At 55.8% G+C, this 22,046-nt stretch overlaps 7 protein-coding genes and 1 non-coding gene across 8 annotated transcripts; 3 read left to right on the top strand and 5 right to left on the bottom strand.

Moving 5' to 3' along the window:
- Positions 1-1,445: 1,445 nt before the first annotated feature.
- On the top strand, positions 1,446-2,600 carry SPBR_00743 (uncharacterized protein; the record flags this gene model as incomplete). Its single annotated transcript, XM_040759062.1, has 1 exon — positions 1,446-2,600. The coding sequence occupies one exon, from the start codon at positions 1,446-1,448 to the stop codon at positions 2,598-2,600; it is 1,155 nt and encodes a 384-aa protein (XP_040618955.1).
- Positions 2,601-4,658: 2,058 nt separating this feature from the next.
- Positions 4,659-7,094, top strand: SPBR_00236 (uncharacterized protein; the record flags this gene model as incomplete). The annotated part of the gene is made up of 2 exons (XM_040758555.1): positions 4,659-5,805; positions 5,881-7,094. The coding sequence occupies 2 exons, from the start codon at positions 4,659-4,661 to the stop codon at positions 7,092-7,094; spliced, it is 2,361 nt and encodes a 786-aa protein (XP_040618954.1).
- A 427-nt stretch (positions 7,095-7,521) lies between these two features.
- On the bottom strand, positions 7,522-9,315 carry SPBR_00424 (uncharacterized protein; the record flags this gene model as incomplete). The annotated part of the gene is made up of 1 exon (XM_040758743.1): positions 7,522-9,315. The coding sequence occupies one exon, from the start codon at positions 9,313-9,315 to the stop codon at positions 7,522-7,524; it is 1,794 nt and encodes a 597-aa protein (XP_040618953.1).
- Positions 9,316-9,904: 589 nt separating this feature from the next.
- On the bottom strand, positions 9,905-12,613 carry SPBR_00191 (molybdenum cofactor biosynthetic protein; the record flags this gene model as incomplete). Its single annotated transcript, XM_040758511.1, has 3 exons — positions 9,905-10,336; positions 10,362-10,685; positions 11,138-12,613. The coding sequence occupies 3 exons, from the start codon at positions 12,611-12,613 to the stop codon at positions 9,905-9,907; spliced, it is 2,232 nt and encodes a 743-aa protein (XP_040618952.1).
- A 251-nt stretch (positions 12,614-12,864) lies between these two features.
- Positions 12,865-12,946, bottom strand: SPBR_09524. The gene has a single exon. It is a non-coding gene; the product is annotated as a tRNA-Ser (tRNA).
- A 277-nt stretch (positions 12,947-13,223) lies between these two features.
- SPBR_01012 (uncharacterized protein) lies at positions 13,224-13,886 on the top strand (the record flags this gene model as incomplete). The annotated part of the gene is made up of 1 exon (XM_040759331.1): positions 13,224-13,886. The coding sequence occupies one exon, from the start codon at positions 13,224-13,226 to the stop codon at positions 13,884-13,886; it is 663 nt and encodes a 220-aa protein (XP_040618951.1).
- Positions 13,887-14,709: 823 nt separating this feature from the next.
- On the bottom strand, positions 14,710-16,887 carry SPBR_00300 (uncharacterized protein; the record flags this gene model as incomplete). Its single annotated transcript, XM_040758619.1, has 1 exon — positions 14,710-16,887. One exon carries the CDS (start codon positions 16,885-16,887, stop codon positions 14,710-14,712), a length of 2,178 nt encoding a protein of 725 aa, XP_040618950.1.
- A 2,540-nt stretch (positions 16,888-19,427) lies between these two features.
- Positions 19,428-21,722, bottom strand: SPBR_00274 (uncharacterized protein; the record flags this gene model as incomplete). The annotated part of the gene is made up of 3 exons (XM_040758593.1): positions 19,428-19,730; positions 19,812-21,245; positions 21,312-21,722. The coding sequence occupies 3 exons, from the start codon at positions 21,720-21,722 to the stop codon at positions 19,428-19,430; spliced, it is 2,148 nt and encodes a 715-aa protein (XP_040618949.1).
- Between the last annotated feature and the right edge of the window lie 324 nt (positions 21,723-22,046).

Below are 22,046 nucleotides of genomic sequence, written 5' to 3'. Positions count from 1 at the left end.
GAATGGAGGTGAGGTGCAACTGACGATCGACGCTTCTGCACGATATTGATGCCTGGGAAGACAATGCAGACAAAAGCACAGAGACGCACACCCACACCCACACATCAAAGGCACCGTTTCTTACCTTCTGGAACAGGCACAATGGTGCTCTGCTGCTTCCTCACGCGGACGCCTGCCCCGCTTTTGCCTGCGTCCCCTTGCTTCCTTCCTTGTTTGCCCTGCTGTGGTTTTGCCTTCTCCGCACGCAGGATTGGCCGACTGTAAGGTGCAACCCCCCACGTTAGCCGCTCAGCTGGGAACACCGCCCACATACACCACATACACGACCTCCTAGAGCTGCTCCCCCATTCACACCACGGTGTGCAAAGCTGCCAACGGTCATCGTTCGTGTTTCTTGTTGTTTCCATTGCGTTCCTGTCGGCCATTCGCTCTTGCCCACTTGCTCGTCTCGCCTCGCCTGGTGCTGGCACACTCCGCGCGAGCTTCCAGCATGCTCCCATTGAAGCTCCCCTGTCCAAAGTTGCATGCGTTATTGTGATCTCCTGCTCCGAGCCAATCAATAACAAGCTATCGTGAAGTGGGCTTAGAAGAAGCAATACCTTTTTTGAGAATCTAGAAAAGCGCAAAAAGGACGAATGCCATGGCGAGTGCGTTACCTCGACGGGAAGTTTCGGCACTGCTATTTTGCATTCTTCGCGCCTCCCTTGTCATCGGCTCATTTTGTTACACCAGGAAGGGACGATGGGAGAGCCAAGCTAATTGGCGGTGCCCTTCTTCCTCTTAGACGAAACATGTATTGGCCTCCTTCGCTAGTGATTGTAGTAGTCGTGCAGCTAATCGACTCGTACTCCTCCTCTTCACACCCCCTCTGACACGCAGGTCGTTAATGCTTGTCATACGGACGCACTCTCCGCTGCCCAGAACCTTAGCACCGACAGTCGTACTTGCCGGTGATAGCCTTCCGACTGGTGGCACTTAGCTTCTCCGGTGCATCGACCTTCTCTCCTCCGCAGATCGGTTCACGGCCACAATTTCCACTTGTGGTGCACACTCACTCGTTCCTTGCTGCCATCTTTCCCGTGCTTTCTTCTTGTGACACAACTCCCTTTTTACACGATGCGCGAGAGAGTCGCCGAGGATCTAGCCTATGCTTGCTGTGTAATGACTCGTTACGCTCTCTATCGTTGGACGACATTTGGCATCCCCAATACCTTCCCCTCCTTTTCTCCTTTTCTCCTTTTGTACTGTCACAGGCGTCACGGACGAAGCCCGGTAATATCTCGTCTGTCTCCTAGGCCGGTCCATCTGTCTTGATACAAATATCCTTTGTTGCTCCCACCCTGTTGTCGAGTCCTTCATCATACTTTGCCATCTTCATCTCACCTCCTTTTTACTGCAACCAATCTGTGTTCCCTCTCTGCTCTCGTCTCGTTTATTTTCCCACAATGTCTTCGTTGTCTATCAATGTTGATCCGGTCGGCCGCTCCGCCGGGAACAGCTCCGAGACACCCCCAAAGACGCCTCGGACCCCAGCCACTGTCACCGGGGCTACTGCATCCGGTACCCAGGCACAAACCTCTGCTGCCGCAGATCGCTCTCGACACCTGCCAGATGGGGTGTATGTGCCTATGCTCACCTTCTTCGAGCCGGAGACGGAAGATCTGGATCTGGCATCGATGCAGAAACAGGCTGCGAGACTGCAGCAGGCAGGTGTTGCTGGCATCCTGCTGCACGGTTCCAACGGCGAGGCTGCTCATCTGACGCACGAAGAGCGGATCCGCAACATCCAGGCTGTTGTCGATGCCGTCCGGGCCGACCGCTTCGAGGATTCTGCCACGCCATTCCCTATTCTGGCCGGCTGTGGTGCCCAGTCCGTCCGGGAGACGGTCGATCTTTGTGTCGAGGCAGCCAGTGCCGGAGCCACCCACGCTCTGGTCCTGCCGCCCGGGTACTATGCCTCCATCCTCGGCCGGGATCAGCTGCGCGAGTTCTTCTTGTCCGTCGCCAGCCAAAGCCCGATCCCGGTTCTTGTGTACAACTTCCCAGCTGCTGCGAGCGGCATCGATCTCGACAGCGACACCATCTGTGCCTTGGCCGGCGCTCACCCCAACATTGTGGGTGTGAAGCTGACCTGCGGCAACACGGGCAAGCTGGCGCGTGTCGTGGCGGGCGTGTCTGCTCTGGGCCGGGGTCCGGGCTCGGGGAATCCGTTCTTCGTGGCCGGCGGCTCCGCCGACTTCATCTTGCAGGGGGCCGTCGTCGGGGCCAATGGATCGATCTCGGGGCTGGCCAACTTGTCGCCGCGTGCGTGCACATCGATTCTGGATCTCTTCCATGCAGGCCGGATCGAGGAGGCTCGCGCACTGCAGGCCATTGTGGCCCAGGGCGATTGGTTGGCCATTCGATATGGGTTTGTCGGTGTCAAGCACGGCCTGCAGTCGTTTGGGTCGATCGGTGGCGCCCCGGCAAGCAGTCTTCCGAGCCCGGTGCCGCGGAAACCCTGCCAGCTGTTGTCAGCAGCAGCACAGGCCGAATTTGACGCCGGCACAGAAGCGCTGCTGAAGGCAGAACAGGCTCTGGTGATGAAGGCCCAGTCATGAATGTCAAGTTGTCACGTCTGGCGAGAATTCAATCTAAATACACGACTGTCCTTTAGAAGTATTTCTGCGTACCGCTGATGTCTGTCTTTCTTTTCTTTACCTCGTCTCTCTGTCGGTCACCAAGGTCTTCCATTGACAGGCCATAATTCGTTTTCCCATGCAAGTTGTGTTCGCCTTTGGCATATCATTTGAATCCTGTTTGATCGTGTCTGTTCTTGTATGATTTCGTTTGATTAGGTTTGGCCTTCTGTCGCCTCCTAAATTTCTTTCCTTCTTGTCAATAATGGTACACCAAAATTGGTAGATTTAGATAGAGCACCCGCGAGGGTGACAATGGACAGAAAATGGGATGGTAGTGACATATTTTCGACGATCGTGGGCAGTGTTACCGCTTTACTTTCCTGTAATATGACGCTGAACGCTTGAACTTTAGGTGCCCTCCAAAGATTCTCCTTATTGGCAAGTGCTCTCTTTCCTATTGTGTGCAATGATGAAAGGAGCCTTCCTTTTCTTTTTTCTTTTTCTTTTTTCTTTTTCTTTTTTCCTTTTCTTTCGCACATTACTCCATTCAGCGAGTTTCAATGGGATGGTTCTTTCCAAATCGGGGGTCATCACGTCGCCCCCCCTTTCTGGGTAGCAAGCACCAAACCGCGTACATTGACGTGCTCTCTAGCGTGTTGCCTCGTTTCTTCCATTTTCCGCCCTTTCCCATCCACAATATTTTGATTTTCCTTTATTCCCTAAAGCTCGACATATTTATGGTGACATAAATGGCAGTATAAGTACGGCCGTCCCTCCGTTGTCAAAGTACGTCTGCGTTGATCCTAACCATCAGGTGCTCCACGAATCCTTCTATTTTGTTTCCGTACCGACCCTTTCTCTCTATTATTTCTAACCATTATTGTTTCGCTGACTACCAAAAGGACGCATTGACGGGCCATTTCTGTCGTTTTCCCGTTGGAAGACAATAACGAAAGGCAAGGAAAGGGCGACTGGAGAGACGAGGAAAGAAGGAAGGTAGACACCCGGAAACGAGGGCGGAGCAGCGCGAGAGGCAAAACAAGGTAAAACCCAATTGCAATTTTGTGCCTCCAAACTAAACTACATCCTCGAGCGGGAGCCTTTTTTTGGTCATTGAGCGTCTGCATTCATCGTCATTTGTTGACTGATTCTCCTCGTCACCATCCTCTCCTCCGTTCACCCCTGTCACTGCTCTGCTTTTGTTGCTGACCAGCCCTTCGATGCATCTGCTCGACGACATAGGAGAATTTTGCCCTCCCTCCACCCTCCATTTCCTGAAATTCTTTCAAAATCCACAAGTTTCCACGAAGTGCTCTCGCGCCGATACATTCTCAAGTCCGCTTCGGTTGAGCAAACGGTGACAGTCTCCTCCCATTCGAGGTGTTGTGCTACTGCGGCACCAACAACCACCTTTCCTGACCGGAAAAGACAGCTTGTGGCGGCAACGCGCCCACAGCACGAAAGAGTAGGTTTCTTTATCGTGCACATCATAATTTTCCTCAAGTAGCTTTCCTTCCTTTCCATCGAACACCATCACATCCATAGACACGATATCAAGAATGCTATCAATGTCAAAAACGCCAATCTTTCACTTTCATATCCCTCAGCACCTAATCACCTTCTGACTTCTGCATACTTGCCCATGGAGAGACATGCTTGTAAACCCTCCTGGCCGTATTATTCTGAAAGCTAACTGAGCACCACATCAGCTGCAACCACGAGACAAAAGAAGAACTACTGCAGCCAACACTTCATCCCTAGCACTTGCGACCGTTCTTCTTCGGCATAGTCTTATTTTATTTTCTTCTCTCTTTTTCTTTCTTCTCAGTCACTTCTCCTTACGACCAAGCAGTCTCTGGCTCGATCTGATCCTCCGGCCTTCTGTCTGATCCTGTTACCTACTCCCACAAGGTATACATTCTTTTCGAAAGCCAAGACACGCGCCTGTATAACTCACTTCACTTTCACCGTACGCTGACCTTTGCTTTTTTTAGCACGGAAAACGCCGGAGCCTTGAGACTCCAACAGCTCGAAAAGATGGCTTCCTCACCTCACGCACCTGCCGAGGATGTCTGGCAGACAAAGCGAGTTCTGCAGTTGGAGACTGAGTTACGTCTGGCACAGGACCAGTTGCGTGCCGTCTCTCTTAGCAACGCAAACAATGTCCTCGTCCTCACGCAGATCTACAACATTGCGTCAATGCCTCAGAAGAGCTCCCAAGCACTTGCGGCCATCAAGAACTTGCTCATCCAAAGTACCAAGCACATGATGAGTGCCACCGCTGTGTCACCTGCTTCAATCCTGCCTGGCAGCGGAGGCAACACAGAAACCCCTCCATCTACTGGTGCTAGCAGTCAATTGTCTCCTGCGACCAGCTCAGACGACTTCAGCGCCTCTGATGGCCCTGGGGATCCCAAAGGCCGCCCAGATCTACTCGGTGTCACCTCCCGCAAGGGCATGAAGACCAATAACACGACTGAAAAAGCAGGGGAGGTCAAGGAGGCAGCCACTTCTGGAAAGGCGACAATGCCCAAGAAGCAAGACACGGCGACGGGTGACCGGCAGGACAAACCGAGCACCCAGCCACTGGTCAAACAGCAGGCCAAGCCAGACATCAAACAGCATCCTAAGCAGCAAACCAAGCAGCAGGCTAAGCATCTTGTTCTGACCAATCCTCAAAGCACTAAGCAATCCAGCAAGCCCGGTGGCCATTTTGGCAGCAGTGGAGGCGACGGCGGTGATGATGCAGACGACATTTGGCAAGAGTTTTCTCTTGAGGAGGAACTTGAAGGTATTGCCGATGCCCCGGCTATGAGCCGCGCTGCCATGCGTGCTGTCCTGCGTGAGAAGGAAGAGGCCACCCGGAAGAGAATGCGTGAGTCTGCTGATGAGAAGCGCCGCATCGCCGAGAGAGAAGGTCAACTGCTCAAGAAGACGTTTCTTCGGCCGTCAGTGCCCCTGGCACCCATATCCGAGCTCCCACAGACACAGACGCAAGTGACACCAAGCAGCAGAGCCAACCAAGGTGCCGACAACAAGACGGCACACAGCTACCTGCCCACTTCGGCAGCGGGATTAGCTGCAATTGGGCAAGATAAGTCTACTATAGACGGAGCGCGCAAGGCTCCCGGTGCTGCCCCTTTCCTGCCAGACGTCGCAACAGACATTGACGACGAACTTGACGGTGAGCGACCTGCATTCTCATACCAACAAATGTTTTCTCGCAAACAGAAGTGGTTCGCTAATCATGCAATGGTAGAGGTGAATCTGCCTCCCGGAATGATAAGCGTTAAGCATGCCTCTCCGAAGAACGCGGATCGCTTTGGGATTGTTTTCAATCCCTTCAAGCTCGACGCTGAGACTGTGGCCGGGATCACTGGCTCTAGCCAAGGCAATGACAATCGCCGCTCCGTTCTCATTCGGAACATCCCGCACGACTTTTCGATGCACAAGCTCCTAGCACATATCCATGGAGGTGTTGTCCTCATGGCGCGACTTGTCCCCGATATTATGGGTCCCAGACACGGCCAGGTCGCCATGATCACGTTCAAGACCGCACAGCAGGCTGCCGATTGTATGGCAATCACGCCTGATTTGCTGGCTCGCTCAGAGGAACTTGAAGGGGGGCCTCTCAACCCGGGGACGAGAATGTCCATCAAGTTGCTGCCGACGCACACGTACCCGTCCCGTGAGACAATTGTCCCAGCAGATTCGCCAAATCGAGGCCTCGTTGCCGTTGAGGAGAAAACACGCTGTATTGTTGTGAACGACTTTCCCAAGCAGTTCATCAACGATCTATGCACCGAGCTCTTGCTCGATGTCCGGCGCTTCCCATCAAAGATGAACGCTCTAGAAGAGATGTGGTTCGCTGACGACAATCTACACATGCACTTCACCAGCGTCCAAGAAGCCGAGAAAGCACATCGCATCGTGTCCATCTTCCACTTCGAGAAGTATGCCTCACAAGTTCATTTTGTGCCGGACCCTTGCGCAGCGCCGGCCGGTAGTGGCAGCATGTGTGGCCTCTTCGACAGCAACGGGATAAAGCTCGCGAGCCACGGGTACATGGGGCTCAAGTCTCTCTTGGAGAGCGTCGGGCTAGCCTCATACTCCCGCAGCCACATCAAGCCCCCCATTGCTGCTGCAAACAGAAACGCGGCGCCTCTTGCGGTTGGCAAAATGTCTTTTGCCACGCTCCTCTCGACGGCTCGAGTGGTGGCTGCCTCCCAGAACAGCGGCACCAAGTCACATTCGTCTCGGGCAAGAAAGCAGACGCAGTCGCAGGCTGAGACACATGGACAGGCAGAAGTGCAGACCAATTATGACAACACGCTCATTGATCTGTGTTTTGACACGACTCCGGACACCACCAGCCAGAACAGTGTTCCTGCGTCGCAGTGGGATGGTTTCTCCCGCCACAGCTTGAGTGCGCCATGGACAGCGGATCTAATGGTGGGTTTGGACCAAATGTGAGGAGCAACTTGGCTCGATAGTTAGTGACGACACGGCAAGGGATTATATCGGGAAAGGGAGCGAGATTGAAATGCGTTTCTTTGGAAACGGAGAGGCTGAAACATGTGAGACTATGTGGAGGGTAGTAGTGGTGCGCAGGACAGAGAACAAGGAACAGGGTTAACTGGGTAATAAAGAAGACACTGGCGGTGCAGTTGACTGCGTGGTTCATTCGCGCTGCGTTTTTTATTTGTTTATATCCCGTCATTGTCCTGGTTTGTGGACAGTTAGTTTGGTTTTCACTTTAATTTGACTGACACAAAGTTGATTGAATATGCATCCATGGTCAAGGGAAACTGATAGCAGCTTGGCATTCGAATTCTTTCGTATTTACAACCATGAAAGCACTGAGTATGTACATGTGGCCCATGCAGTAGACTGCGTCATGTCATGCCATAGAATGACGCGCAGCACGTTGCTTGCTGGCGCCCTTGCTGCCGCGGCGGGCCTGTTTATGGGCGGCGTGCTTGAGGTACTGGCGCACCATGCGCGGCGGCAGGTTCTCGGCGGGTTCCCAGGAGGGGTTCTGGTCCGGTGGCCAGTCGCCCTTCCAGCGGACGAGGAAGAGACGCACAACGCGGCTGCCGGGCGGCGGCTGATGCAGCGGGTCGTCCCAGTCCACGGGCTCGTCCACGACGGCACGGCCGTCCTCGTCGACGGCAGTGAGACAGTCGCCTTCGAGGCGGTCGACTTCGTAGAGGTCGTCTGCCTCGTCGTCTTCTCCGCCGTCTTCGTCTCTGGGCGCAGGGGCAGGGCCGGGTAGAGGCAGTACAGCGATGGCGTCCTTGGCGGGGTGGGGTGCTGCAGGGATCGTCGGCGGTGGTATGGGCGTCTCCTCGCTGCGTTTTCGCTTCAGGGAGGGCTGTGCTTGGGCTGTTGGTGGCAGTGGGATGGGCGTGGCCATGGATGGTCCTTTGGATTGCAGTCGGTTCATGGGTGGGGTGTAGAGTGGCGCGTCCGGCGGCGGAATGTACGTAGACGGCCGAGGGAGTGGTCGTTGGGGTAAAGGTTCGTGCTGGACGGGCGGCGTCTCCCGCAGGGACGGGAGCATGACCATAGCATGTGGCTGATTGGTGGCCGGGCCGTGGAGTTCATCGTCGTCATTCTCGTCGTCGTTCTCGTCCCCGTTACCTTCGTCGCTGTTGGCACTTGTATTCGTCGTAGTGGTAGTGGCCGTTTCCACGCCCAGACTCGCGCCCCGGCTTTCGCTTTCGTCGGCCTTCTGTTGCTCGACAAACTTTTGGAATGGGCGCTTGAGTGACGGCCCGGCGTGTTGCTTCTCGGCAGACCCAGGCGAGGAGAACAGCTTCGGCGATGGCCCGCCAATAGAGACACCCACGCCCATGGGTGTCGACGCGGGCATCGAGTCGAGCTGGATCTGCAAACTGGCCATCTTGGCTGGCGTCGACGGCAGGCCCTGGGCTGCGGCTTTCCGCGCCGCTGCGGCTGCCACCCTTGCTGCTGTAGCGGCAGCGGTCTGTGGTGGCCGGCCCGGTCTCCGTTTGTGTGGAAGGACGGCGGTGGCGCCGTCTTCCTCGTGCATTGTCTTGGTGAGTGTCCCCTGTGTCGCCTGTGTCCCCTGTGTCCCCTTCTTCTTGGCCGCCTTTTCGGCCCGCCGTGCTTCGCGCGCCGCCCGCTGCCGCTCCGTCAGCGCATACTCCCAGTCCTCGACGACCCGCGGCGACACATAGTCGAGGATCTGCGTGCACGGCACCAGCTGCCGCGCATACGGCTCGTCCGGCCAGCCCACGACGTAGTTGAGCACCCGCTTCACGTGCTGCCGCCGTGGGTCTTGGCGGTACCGCTCGTCCTCCCGGGCCTCTTCCTCGTCCGTGTTGTACCCGTCGTCATCGTCGACGTCGTCGTCGTCGTCATCCCCTCCCGGACGGATCCCCAAATCGGCAGCCGTACCAACCGCCGGTGGTCCACCCCAGTCGAGCGGCGTGACGACCTTGTCGACTATAAAAGCGCCATAGTCGTCGTTGCGTGGCGGGACGAGGGAGATGGGCGTGGGCAGCGGCCGTGGTGACTGTGCTTGGACGCGGTAGCGCGGCTTGTCATAGAGGAGGACACGCAGTTCAGGACGGCGGTGTCTCTGTGAAGACGAGGCGGGCGTCGAGCAGAAGGAAGTCGGCGTGGTCGATGAGGGCGGCAGCGGCTCGACGCGCCGTGGCCGTGGCATCGTGTTGAGCAGGGATGGGCTGTCAAGGACAGTCAAAGACGGTCAAGGACGCGCTGCCATGGATTCAGACATGGCCGTTGTGCTGTGCACGCGGTTGGGCGTCGACTCGCGCTGGCAAGACTGGCGAGTGCGAGGGCCAGCAAAATGAACAGTTGGGTCAACAGACGGCGTTCACTGAAGCTAAGGTGAGACGCGGCAGTCACGACAAAATAAAGTGGAGACCTGCCGTAAGGTGCTGGGCTCTTTTACCAGGCGGAGCTACCGCAGCCCTTCATCGCTGCGAACACTACAGAGGTATTGCGGTTCAATAGCTGAGGCCTTTCCTCATGGGCTACTCTATTGTTATGTTTATTTATTTCGTTGCCATGTTGATAAAGGTACAGCCAAAGAGCACAGCTCACACTCCATCTACACAAGATCACGTGCCACTCGATGTTGGCCCGTATTACGTCGCTGGCAGGCAAGACCCCGCTTCGCGCTAGCAAGCTTGCACCTTCTTTCGGGCTTCTCCTGCACAAGAGCCGCTTTAACAAATTTCCGCCTTCTCGTTGCGGTCTCTGTAAACTGCATTTCGTACTCGCTATTACTATTACTCCATATTCTGTATCTGACCCACTCGAGCCACCCAGAGGCAAGCGACATCATCGACGACAACGCCAACAACAGCGACAATCCCTGTGCACGACAACCGCATCTCCACCATGCTCACCACGACAGCCCCGACGCTGCTTCGCCCGGGCCTGGCTGCGGCCTCGCGGACGGGCAGCAGCCTGCACAGACCTGCCGTGGCCGCTACAGCTTCGGCCAGCACGTCGGCCAACACGTCGGCCAAGACCTCGGCGGCGTTCCTTGTGCGGCGGCCGCCGACCATTGCGCTGCAGAGCCGCACGATCGTGTCCTCGGCTCGCGTTGCCCTGCCGCTGAAGCGCAAGCTCGCCTCTCCTCCGTCTGCCGCTGTCCGGCGACCGGCACTCAACACTCCTTCGTCGTCGTCCTCCTTCTCCTCCTCGTCCTCCGCCTCCTTCTCGTCGTCTGCAGCAATGCACCGCCCGCCACCAGCGACGGGTGCCACGCGCAACCGGGATGCGGCCGCCGATGCTCAGGCTGCTGCTCGCATCGCTGCGGCCGCCGCCGATGCCCATGCGTCTCCAAAGGACCTGCCGCCGCTCGACTGGAACACCTTCTTTGCGCTGCGCAAGACCCGCCGGCGCATCCAGCTGGCCTTTAGCGTGGCCGGCGGCCTGGCGGGCGGCCTGGCGGGCGGCCTGTTCCTGGGCTCCGGCGTGGCCGAGCCCATCCTGAGCACGATCCCGCTGGACCCGTTCCTGACGCTGGGCCTGATGACGTTTGGGTTTGCGACGCTGGGCTGGCTGGCCGGGCCGAGCGTGGGCAACGTCGTGTTTTACGCGTGGAAGCGGCCGTACAAGGCGCAGATGACGCTCAAGGAGACGCAGTTCTTTGCACGCATCAAGCGCAACCGCGTGGACCCGACGGCGTCGTCGGCCGGCAATCCGGTGCCCGATTTCTACGGCGAGAAGATTTCGAGCGTGGCCGGCTACCGGCAGTGGCTCAAGGACCAGCGGGCCTTTAACAAGAAGCGGACAACGTTTGTATGAGGGGGGAGGGAGATGTGGTGGACGAAATTAAAAGAGGAGGAGGGGACAAGCTGCTTTGCTGTCCATGTTACTACTATTTGCGCGCAAAAATATAAACAAATCCAACTCTTGCATGAACGTCTTACTTTATTGTACGACAGAATGTGTGCTCTGGAATATGAAACCTCAACGTACCCGTAACCACAAAAAAAAAAAATACGTCACACAAACGGCATCGTCGAGTCGACTTGGCGTTTCCACGCAAGTATGCCGCCGGCCACGTCGCCAACAAACCGTGCGCCGCCTCGATCCAGGCCCAGCGTCTTGAGCTGCCGCGTCACCACCTGCGAGTCATTGCCCACGCGGCATACCAGGTAGATGGGCGCTGTATCCTCGGCCATGCCGTCGGGGAGCCACGACGGCAGGCCCTCGCCTGTCGTCCCTGTCTGCGTCTGCGAGAACGGGACGTTGATTGCCCCGGGGATGGTGCCCATGTTGTAAAACTCCTTTTCGCGCACGTCCAGCAGCCAGTGCCGCTGCTTCGTCGCCGTCTCGTCGCGCCCGTCGCCCGTGGTCGCGCCGTCCGCGTGCACCTGCCGGAAGGCCGACACCGAGACGCGCTCCTCGGGCTGCAGAATGTGCTGCGTCACAGCCGTGCTGCCGCCGCAGAACTGCACGTAGTCGGGCCACGCATCGCCCAGCGACGCCATCGTCTTCAACGGTGCTTCGTCCGAGCAGGCAAAACAGTCTGCGCGCCGGCCCTTGAGCCGCACCGTCCGAAACGACGGCGGCACCAGTCCACCGCCGGCACCGCCCGCCGAGAAGAGCGTGAGCGTCGGAGCCGGCGGCACCGTCTTGGCCGTCGTGACCGTGACGGGTGCCGACCCAGACACGAGCACGCGGATCGCCTCCAGCGCTTGCAGCACGCCCATCACGCCCACCACAGGGCCCAGCACGCCGCCCTCGGCACACGACGTCTGGCTGGCCGCCGGCGGCGGCCGTGGAAACACACACCGGTAGCAGGGCCCCGCGCCCACGGGGTGGTTGAGGACCGCCAGCTGTCCGTCTGTGCGGAGAGCCGCTGCCGACACGAGCGGAATGCCAGCACGCACGCAGGCGTCCGAGATGAGATACCGAATGGCCGGATGGTCGGTGCAGTCCAGCACCAGGTCGATTTTTGTGTCCTCGCTGCGCTCACTTTCCTCGGCTTCCCCGCCGCCTACAAGCCTACCCACGTTGTCCACCGTCAAGTGCTCGCGGTGCACCGTATACCGCACGCTTCCGTTCCGCGCGCGCATCGCCGCCGCCAGACTGTCCACCTTGTACGCCCCGACGGTCGCCGACGTGTGCCCAATCTGCCGGTGCAGGTTCGACGCCTCGACCGTGTCGCCGTCCACCAGCACCAAATGGCCCACACCGGCGCCGGCCAGGTACAGAGCCGCAGGACAGCCCAGGCCGCCCGCGCCGACAATCAGCACAGACGCCTTCTTGAGCCGCAGCTGGCCGTCGACGCCGACGCCGGGCAAGATCAATTGGCGCGCATAGCGCTCGTATTCGTCGGACTGGAGTGGCCAGGGCCAGCTTGGTGGCGCATGCTGGTGCTGTTGGAGACGCTCCTCCTGTTCGACCTGCACGAGTTGTTCGCGGAGCGACTGCAACTCGGCTTCGGCCGATGCAATGCGACGTCGTAAGTCGGCTGACATGTGTTGGGGAAGGGCAGTCCGTGAAAATAATGAAAAAGCGTATCGAAATAAAAATGTAAAATTGTACAAAAAACAATTTATCAAAATCCTATGAAACAGCTGAATGGTACATTTTCATGTGTTGATTCTCTTTACAAGAGAGGGGCTTGTATAAAATGCAGAGCTTCTCGGAGCTTGCCGCTACGAGCGTGGCGAGGTCCTACCAAAAAAAAAAAAAAAAAAAAAAAGTTGATAAAAATACCAAAAATGAACGATGGGAGTGAGATTTGAACTCACGCGACCGAAGCCATATGATTTCTAATCATACCCATTAGACCACTCTGGCATCCCACCTTACTGTTCGGTTGTGGAAGAAAACCGTTCCGGATTAGCTTATATAGGCAGCGTAGCAACTCTCTCTGCCTCTTTTACCTCTATCTTATCGCTATCGCTCGACCCCCAAAAAGTTGTGTGATAACCAAAAAATGCCCTGAGCTGCGACCTGCAACTTTACTTGACAACACACCGGTCTTGGATCGTAACCACCCATCATGGTATGTTCTACGGCAGAGTTTCAATTGTCTCCTTATTTCCACAGAGTACTGACCATCAGGCCCCCGTCGCACCCAAAATGAGCCACCGGGCCAAGGCCCTCGCCCGCATCGCCGACCCGACTCTCCCCCGCAAGGTCCATCGCGACGACAACACCGTCACCGACGCCTTCTTGCACTCCAAGCGCGACAAGCAGCTCATCCGCAAGGCCACCTTCCGCGCGCGCGTCCTCGACAAGGCCGGGCCGACGACGAAACCGCTCAAGCGCCGGCGCCCGTCCAAGAAGCTCGTGGCCACGCTGGAGTCGCTGGCGGACTCGCTCCCGGAGATCCCCAGTAAGACAGACGCAGCTGCCGAGAACGCCGAGTACGCCGACGACGGCGAAGAGTGGGACGGAATCAAGAGGCGCCGGCGGCAGCAGAGCCTCAAGACACGGCCCGGGTCGCTGAAGCGCAAGGCAAAGGTCGTGCAGGCCGAGATTGCGCGCTTCGGGCAGAACCTGGCGCAGCTGACGGCCGTCAAGGAGGATGTGGTACAGTCGACGGACGGTGCTGCGATGGATGTCGAGGACAAGGAAAAGGACAAGGACAAGGGCAAGGACGAGGATGCCGAAGCCGAACGTGGCCCAACCACCGACGCGCCACCGACTGCAAGACAATCGACGGCCAACCGCTTTGCCCTGCTGCGCAATTACATCACCATGACCATGGAGCAGAACCCGGCGTTTGCCAAACAGGGATAGAGGAGGGATGCGTTTGGTGGGCGAGTTTGCGTTACTTTTAGGTTCATTTGGAAGGCATAAGGCGTTGGGGGTTTAAAAGACTTTTGGACAGAATTATCGCTTTTGACGTGTTTTATGATACAATACAAACGCATTGATCTACAAACGCCATAACTCAAATATTTGTGCAAATTTGTGGCTCGACTTTACGGTTTTGGTTGTCGTTAATACTGTTTATACTGTAGTAAATATTTCATTAAATTTTAGAAAACAAAATACAATTCGTCGAATAATTATTTCATTTGTCAAAAATAAAGAGATACGTAGAAATTCTAATATCAGATCGAATATCATTTTAAATGTTAACATCGGGTGTTCACAAAGAAAAACACTATAGGCCTGTTGGCATGTCGTACGGTCACTCAAATCACAGAGATGATAAACCATTTATACTTTTGTTGCCTGTCAGAAGTTGTTGTAAAGCATGACATTAAAGAACAAAAAAACGCCTATCCGCCAACACCTCGCAAAGAATCCAAAATACCACGAGAAAACGTCCGATGAAAGGAGGACCAAAACTGAAAACACCAAAAGAATTGAAATACAAAGAAACGCAGAAAAGAAAACAGAACAACATCGGATATAAACAAAAAGGAACATTGGCTGCCGTGTATCTTTGTCTCGTCTTGATCGTCAGTATCCCATTTGCGCCAATACGCCAGTATGCCAGTCACGCTCTGGATGCAGGGAAAGTCGGAAGGTCGGAAGTAGGAGATGATGCGTGGATGCGTGGATGCGTCAAGAGAGAGAGATGGGGAGAGGGATGCGCAGCCCTGTCTCCAGTCTACTCAATCCGCGGCACCTCCTTGTTCTTCTTGAGCGGCGACGCACTCCGGCGCCGCACGGCCTCGTGCCGCAGGTTCTCAATGATGCGGAGCATCTCTTGCCGGCCGCCCTGGGCATCAATCATCTTGCCGCCGAGGCTCATGGAGACCTTTTCGCGGGCGTGGGCGTTGAGGAGGCGCTTGACGAGCAGAAAGCGCATGAGGACGCAGACAAAGACGCCGCAGTCGTTGCCGTTGGCCTGCTGCGGGGTGTCGTCAATGTCGCGGAAGCGCAGGGGGCGGCCGAGCAGGACGGCCATGCGGGCCGTGACGTTGCGGGCGACGCGCAGGTTGCTGGAGCTCATGGAGTCGTAGTGGAAGGCGACGCCGTCGACAATGGAAATCAGCAGGAGGCTCCAGTGGGAGCCCGCATCGGAGCGCCGCGAGCCCATGTGGTCGCCGAGGGCGGCGTCGGAGATGGGAAAGAAGATGTGGGTGATGTCCTTGAACTTGGGCAGGGCTTCACGCGCAGCTTCAATCTTGGTCGTCATCAGGATCAGACCAAAGGCCGGACGCAGGAGCGAGATGCGAGCCTGCGGGTACCGCGGCAGGACCTCGTTCTCCAAGTACTCCTCCCAGAAGCTGATGTTGTTGTCGGTCAGCCAGTCGTTGCGCAGGACGTGCACGTCGTCGTGGGTCAGGGTGATGCCATGGTACGACAAGTAGGGCTTGGCCATCTGTTGCTCGAGCGTTAGTGGGCGTCCATCGGGCATGGTCTGGTCTGTGTACGCGGCGCCGTTGCTCAATACGAAATCCGAATACTGCATCTGCGCACCGCGCGTGGCACGGGTCCCAAACGACTCCAAGAGCCTTTCCTCCTCGCTGCTCAGCCGTCTCGTCCACTGGCACGAGACGGGACCCCGCGGCAAGCCTGTCACCGGTTTGGACTTGGGCGCACTGCAGTCGTAGCAGTCCAGCGCAGAAATCCAGGTGCGCCGATGACTATGACGAGGCCTGCCTTTGTAGTCGCCGCGGTCGGCATCCCACTCGCGCCGATGCACAAGCAGGTGGTCGCCGTCACTAACGGCGCCATCCAGAGCATGGGGATGCAGGCGCAAGGCCCTGGGCGGGGGGAGCATAGGTGACGTGACGGAAAGGGAGGGTTGCTTGACAGGCGTCATGCACATGGGCTCGTCCTGGCTGGTAACGAGGAGCGGGAACCCCTTGGCGTCCATCACATGGCTGACGGACACCTCGATCGCCTCCAGACATTCCAACCGCTTGACGAGCGCGCGGGTGTAGGTGAGGTTGTATCGCACAGGAGGGTCAAGAGCGATGTTCTGTGTGAGGACGGTCGCCGAGGGAGGAGTGGAGGCCGACGTGCCGATGCTGGCGGCATGAGCAGCCTCGGCAGCCTTGTTGCTCTGATGGACGAGCGCCGACAGGTCATCAAGCGACATTGTGTCCAAAAAGGCGTCATCAAAGACCCCGTCATAGACCTCGGACGTGTGTATCGTGTTCTTGCTTGCGTCCTGAGTGATGCCAGCGTCGCCCTCGGCCTCGTCGTCATCAATGACAATGACGTCGTGGCCGTGGTCGCGATCCGATTTGCGACTGGCATCCTCATCTATGACGGTCTCTTTGACCTTGGCCATGGCATCGACCTCATCTTCTGCGGCGAACACGTTCTCGTCTCCATCTGAATAGCAGAACTCGTCCCGGCTCCGCTTGCGACAAGAGTGCGGGGGAGTGCTGACGGCCGACGCAGGCGACTCGTAGAAGCGCTCGATCGAGTCGAAGAGGATGGCAGAGGCAGACGACGAAGACGACTGGGTGGACGGTCTGCGAGGGGACGGAGCGTCTGAGGCAGGTGCAGTCCAGTCAAAGTAGGTATCAAAGTTGACGCCAGGCGCCGTGGACGCAAGGTCGTCCCTGCCAATTTCGGGCACGCCCCTCTCGTCGTCTGCTTCCTTTGCACCTGCGTCGTCATGGCCGCCGTGGTCGTTCTTGCCGTTCTTGCCGTTCATGCCGTTCTTGCCGTTCTTGCCGTTCTCGTTGTCCGAGTCCGAGCCAGAATCCGACCCGGTCAGATCAATTATCACGTGCACCGAGTCGTCCTCGTGGAGGTCCTCCTCGGCGGCAACGTGGGCGGCCCTCAAGGCGTCATCCTGCCTTTGGCCGTACATGGTAGGCTCCATCGTGTCGAGATTGTCGCCGTTCGACAATGCAGAGCGCGAACAGGTGAAAGTGCAGGGAAGTGATACGTGCGAAATCGCAAAAGAAAATCCCCCCAAAAAGCAGAGGCAAAAGACAACAGACAAAAGAAAACCCAACCAGTCTGATTTTGAAATCGACGGTCTGATCGGTCACTGTCAACTTACAGAGTCTCCTAAATGGCGTGCAAAGCGTTGCCGAAAGGGCATTGTCTTGCGGGAACGCAGGCCACAGACAGAAAAACGGAAGACAGAGGAGAGAGGAGAGAGAGTCAAGACACGGCAAAGAGTCTGTCCGTTGTCTGCTCGTCGTCTGAATGGAGGGGATCTTTGGTCGGCAGGATTGTCGCTGGTGTCGTTGATGTCAAATTGTCGCTTGTTAGACTATTCTGAGATAATCGCTTTGACACGTCCAGGGCCTTTTTGTCGTTTCGGGCAGTTCGCTTTTCGCTGAAGTCGCAAAGTTCTCTCGTCTGTCTTTTTTTTTGTGGTTCGATTCGCTTGATCACTGCCTTATGTTCGCTTTCGGGCCGGGTCGTGTGCGTCGTCGTGGTTTTTTGTTGGTCTCGTTTAATTTCTGGAGAACAAAAAAAGGAACAGACCAAGGAACGAAGATGACGACAGAGGGCGGAGAGACCGAAAAGGAAGAAAAGGCGGCGAAAAGAGACGAAGCGCAGAGAGGAACTAGCGGGAAAGGGCGTAGCCTGAAAAGCAGGATGCGAAAAGGCGCAGAAAGAGGGCGGGTGTTTGGACAGAAGAGGGGCTGGCTGACCAGGCAGAAGAGAGGGCAGGCCACTGATTCGTTTCCTAGTCTGACGCTGTGGGATGTTCTGGGCACCAAAACGACGCCGCAGGTGAGATGGTAGTGGCGGTTTGGGGCGTCTTAGCGCAGCAGGTGACCGTTTCAACAAGTAACTTGTAACACGTCGCTAGTGTGTGGCTTGCCGAAGCGATGGACCGTTTGTGGCTTGTGATGTCGTTAATGTTGTCGATATCGATGTGTGGTAGGTTTTTTTTGTTTTTTTGTCGATGCAAAGGCTGATTGTCACAACGAATTGAAGACGGGCAAGCGATGGAGCTTTTGCTCTCTACCAAGAAAAGCAGAAAGGCAAAACGTGCGGAGATGCGTTTTGGTGGAGTTGTTGGAATGCCGCGTGAAAAGCGACTGAGAGAACCTTAATCGATGCGAAGATGCAGAGACAGTATGAATGTGAAGTCTAGGCAATGCGTAAGCTTTGGCAGAGCAACGTTCGGTTGGGTTGGCGATGAGAGAGATTCTTTCGTGAGAAAAGAGAGAAGGTGCTCGCCTTATATAGACCTTCATATTCGGTACGTATCTCTTAATAACGACGCCGCTGGCTAGGACGAGTGTGAACTTTAAAATTTGTCACGACGAGGCCAATTCGATAAAATGGCATACAAAAACAGTGGAGGGAAGAGGCACGAACGCATAGAACCAGCAGAAGGAACAAGCAGAAAGGTCAAAACACTTTTACTATCCCTCTACATAGGTATATCTGGTATACATAAAGAAAAGACGAGAATATCTTGTCTTCGATGCCAGTACAACCTGCGTGTTGCGGTTGAATATAAAGTTCATGAGAATATAGACAGCCAATTAGATGGACGGAACGTACCGATTGACGATAAGAAAAATGACAGCATAGGACGGACATGGTTGGCGTTGGGTTCTGTGGAGAGAGGCTGTATTTCGACCTGCTGGCACATATCCTACGTAATGGAGCAGTAGCGTGGGCGCTCAGCAGTTAGTGGAGCCGGACTCTCCCCATTCGGATCGTCGCCGCCAAGCACTGTTGGCCTCTGGAGCTGCGCCCAAAATGCCGTCACATCCACTGTGGCACAATTGTGCCTTCGCCATATTCATACAGGGAACGAAAGATCTACGACGATGACAAAGTCTAGAACCTAGCTCGCTTCTCCATTAAATCTATCAGTTAGGGAATACCCCAACGAGCCCACCTATTGTACCGGCGAGTTCCCGCCCTTCGCCAGTTTTCGTCTTTTCAGCCTCCTCTTCTTTGCTCTTCTTTTTCTCGACATCTCTCACTTCCTTCTGGTCACCGTTGCCCAGTGCGCCACCTATCATCAACTCCATCATCTCAGCCTGTAACCTTCCAGTAGGTACCGCACAGTTTGCCTAAATCACCCCGCCTGCATGTGTGGTGACGAATAGTAAACGAATAAAAGACGATAAGCACACGATGACGCTGGTCCAGATCGGGCAATGGAAACATGCAGAAAACAAGGCACGCGACAAAATACAACATCGAAACAGACGGCAAATGGAATAGGCAATGACAGAAATGTGTGAAGCAGCGAAGCAAACTCAAGCAAGGCTGTGAGAGGAAGTGAACGAACAAAGTAGTGGCTAAAAAACTTATACTGAGACGCAAGCTGTACAAGTAGCAGAAATGATGCTGACATGATGCTAAACACACTGTTAGTAATTGAAATGACAAAGGCAGGAAACGGCAAAAACATGCAACACCCACACACACATCATATTACACCATCTCGGCCTGCAACAAGCGCAGCCGGGAGCCGGCATTATCAGCCAGCACGTCCTGGATCACGGGGGCCAGATTCAGTCGCTCGAGCCGAGCCGCTAGTATGTGCACGTCGCGCTGTGCGGCTTCAAAAACAGCAAGCGACCTCTGCCGGCTCTGTTCAAAGGTATGGATGAGGGCACAGCGCTCACGTCCGTGTAGGGCACCCATGCGGGCGAGGACGGCTGCTCCGCGCTGCTGATACTCTTCGGCCACATCTTCGATGGCCGCTTCTTTGGACTTGAGGAAGCGAAGGATGGTCTACCTAGTTAGCGGTGGACGACGAACGGCAGAGACTTTATATCTTAAAAACATTAATAATAAAGAATATTCAGAACTCACCTTGCAAACATAGCCCATGATTTGGCCTGTCTCTTTGTATGGGTCCATCTCCTCCAGCCAAATGTCCCTGGCAGTTTGCGCCCGGCCAGGGCTGTCGTTCGCCCCGGCAGCGAGAAGCTTCATCATCTCACGCGCGATGCCATCCGAATCGACAGGCTTGGACTTTGCCTGGCAAGGGCCATCAGGTTGAGAGCTCGGCGGCACCTGAGGCATGGGTGCAACATGGTGCGACTTGTGCTGTGCAACGTGGTGCTGCTTATCGTAGCGCGGTGCTGTCTGCGTTGAAGGCTGAGCTGGTTGCACAGGCGGAGCGGCGCTTTGAAGCAATTTGGCCGTAAAGCGCGTCCGATTTGGCTCATTCTCGTCCATCTCTTCGACAAAGGGATCTTTAGGCACAGCCATTTGCTGGAGCACGTTGCGCACCCGGGATTCGGTGCGAACCGGCTCCGCTCTCTGTTTCTTTGGTGCTGCGCGATGATCTGGTGCGGCGGAAGGTGATCTCTGGCGCTTTTGGTGCGAATTTTGCATTTCCAGAGACTGCACACTGCGAGAAAGCTGCCTGCCACGAATGACAGATTCCTCGCCATCATTCATCATCTCCTTCTTGACCTTGACAGACTTGCGAGTGCTGGCATTCTTGTGGTTGGCATCAGCGGAGACTTCGTCGTGCTTTGGCCGTCCCGAGGATGCTGCCACAGACCTGTCCGTCACCGGCTTGGACAGTAGTTTCGCAACTGAATCAGGGGGATCCATCTGTGCAACAGGAGTTGTGATGGATGTCATGCCGGTATCAGGGACAAAGGCGACATCCGACTCGTAGCCATCTTTCTCGTAGCTGCTCGCCGAGTCTGAGCTAATCATAATAGGCGCACGCTCACTACGCGGCCGAAGCTTCTTAGTGATGTTCTCATTCTCCGTATTCTTGTTCTCTGCGGAGACAGTGCCATCTTGAATGTGGTACTTGTCTTCTGCGTGCCCCACCTTCTTTTCTTTGACGGGAGGAGGACGGGCAACTGTCTTCTTCTTGGTCTCTCTGGGCTTTGCTGCCTTCTTTGCAGGTGCCGGCCTCTTGGTAGCCTTGGGCTTCCGCACCGACTTGGTGGCTGGGACAACAGGGTTTGTATCTTTTGTAGTAGGATTAGGCAGCGGCATCTGGGTTGTGGCCACTTTGGTGTCTGATTGCAGCGGCGTGGAGGGAGGGTCGAGAAACGACCGCTTTGCAACTCGCTTCTGATTCTTGACAGGCTGCTTGGCCGAAGGGATCAGTCCTCCGACAGGGCTGGATGGCTTGGGTACGGCCACTGGTGATGTGCTTTTGTTGCTTGTTCTTTTCTCAATTCCAACAGTATCCTGAGGTCTGTAGTTTGACTTGGGCGAGATTGGCAGTTCGTAGGGGTCGCCATTGTCGGTCTCCAGTTCCGGAAACATGGCGTTCTGGACGGGCTGGGTTAGAAATATCGTCCTTGACTCACATTTGTCGCGATTGTATCTAGAACTCACTGGTTTGTGTGGCTTGGCTGGACCGTGTGGCCTACCTCTCTGAGACTCGTTCTGCGATGCACCCTTCATGGACTTGCTCATCTTGCCGCCCTTTTTGGGCCGGACTTCGACGGGCGAGGAGAGGTAGAGGTCGGGCATTGGAGGCGCTCCCTCATCTTTAGATTGCTTGACCTTGCTCTTTGAGGTCTTGACGGGTTTTGTGGCAGGCGATACTTTCTTGCTTGAAGACGATTTCGCTCTGTCATTGCCTCTGCCGGTCTCGGGCGGGTTCAGCAACCTGTCCCCAGGTGTCTCAATCGCCTCACCGGCCGTGCCCATGTCAATTCCGTAGATGTCGGTTATGTCAGGCAGAAGTGCATCTTGCCACAAACCGTCCGCCATAAACTGGAGGTCTTCATCAGTGATCGACATCTTGGCACCCGTTTCCCGTGTAAGTGATCAGTGTCAGTGGATCCTTGGTGCGTCTTGAAGGTTGCCGCTTTGGACGGTCCACAACAGCGCATCAATTACAGTGTCTAAAGAGGAAGAAAGGGGTTGCGGAAGAAGAGACAAGGGCGTGATGATGGAAAAGGGGTAAATCCAGGAGTGTTAGGGAAGCGTGGTCCAATATCGACGTTCTGGGAAGGTGCATTCGAGGTGAGCTCACATGCGCAAAGGAAAGAGCGTACCATTTTTTTGGCATTTTCACGGAAGGCGCATTCTGGCAATGTTCACTGTTTTCTTTTCTCTCCGCTC

Source organism: Sporothrix brasiliensis (genome assembly GCF_000820605.1).
Source record: "Sporothrix brasiliensis 5110 chromosome Unknown Cont19, whole genome shotgun sequence".
Taxonomy (NCBI): Eukaryota; Fungi; Ascomycota; class Sordariomycetes; order Ophiostomatales; family Ophiostomataceae; genus Sporothrix; species Sporothrix brasiliensis.
The sequence above is the reverse complement of the archived record's forward strand: the minus strand, read 5'-3'. Positions and strand labels throughout refer to the sequence as shown.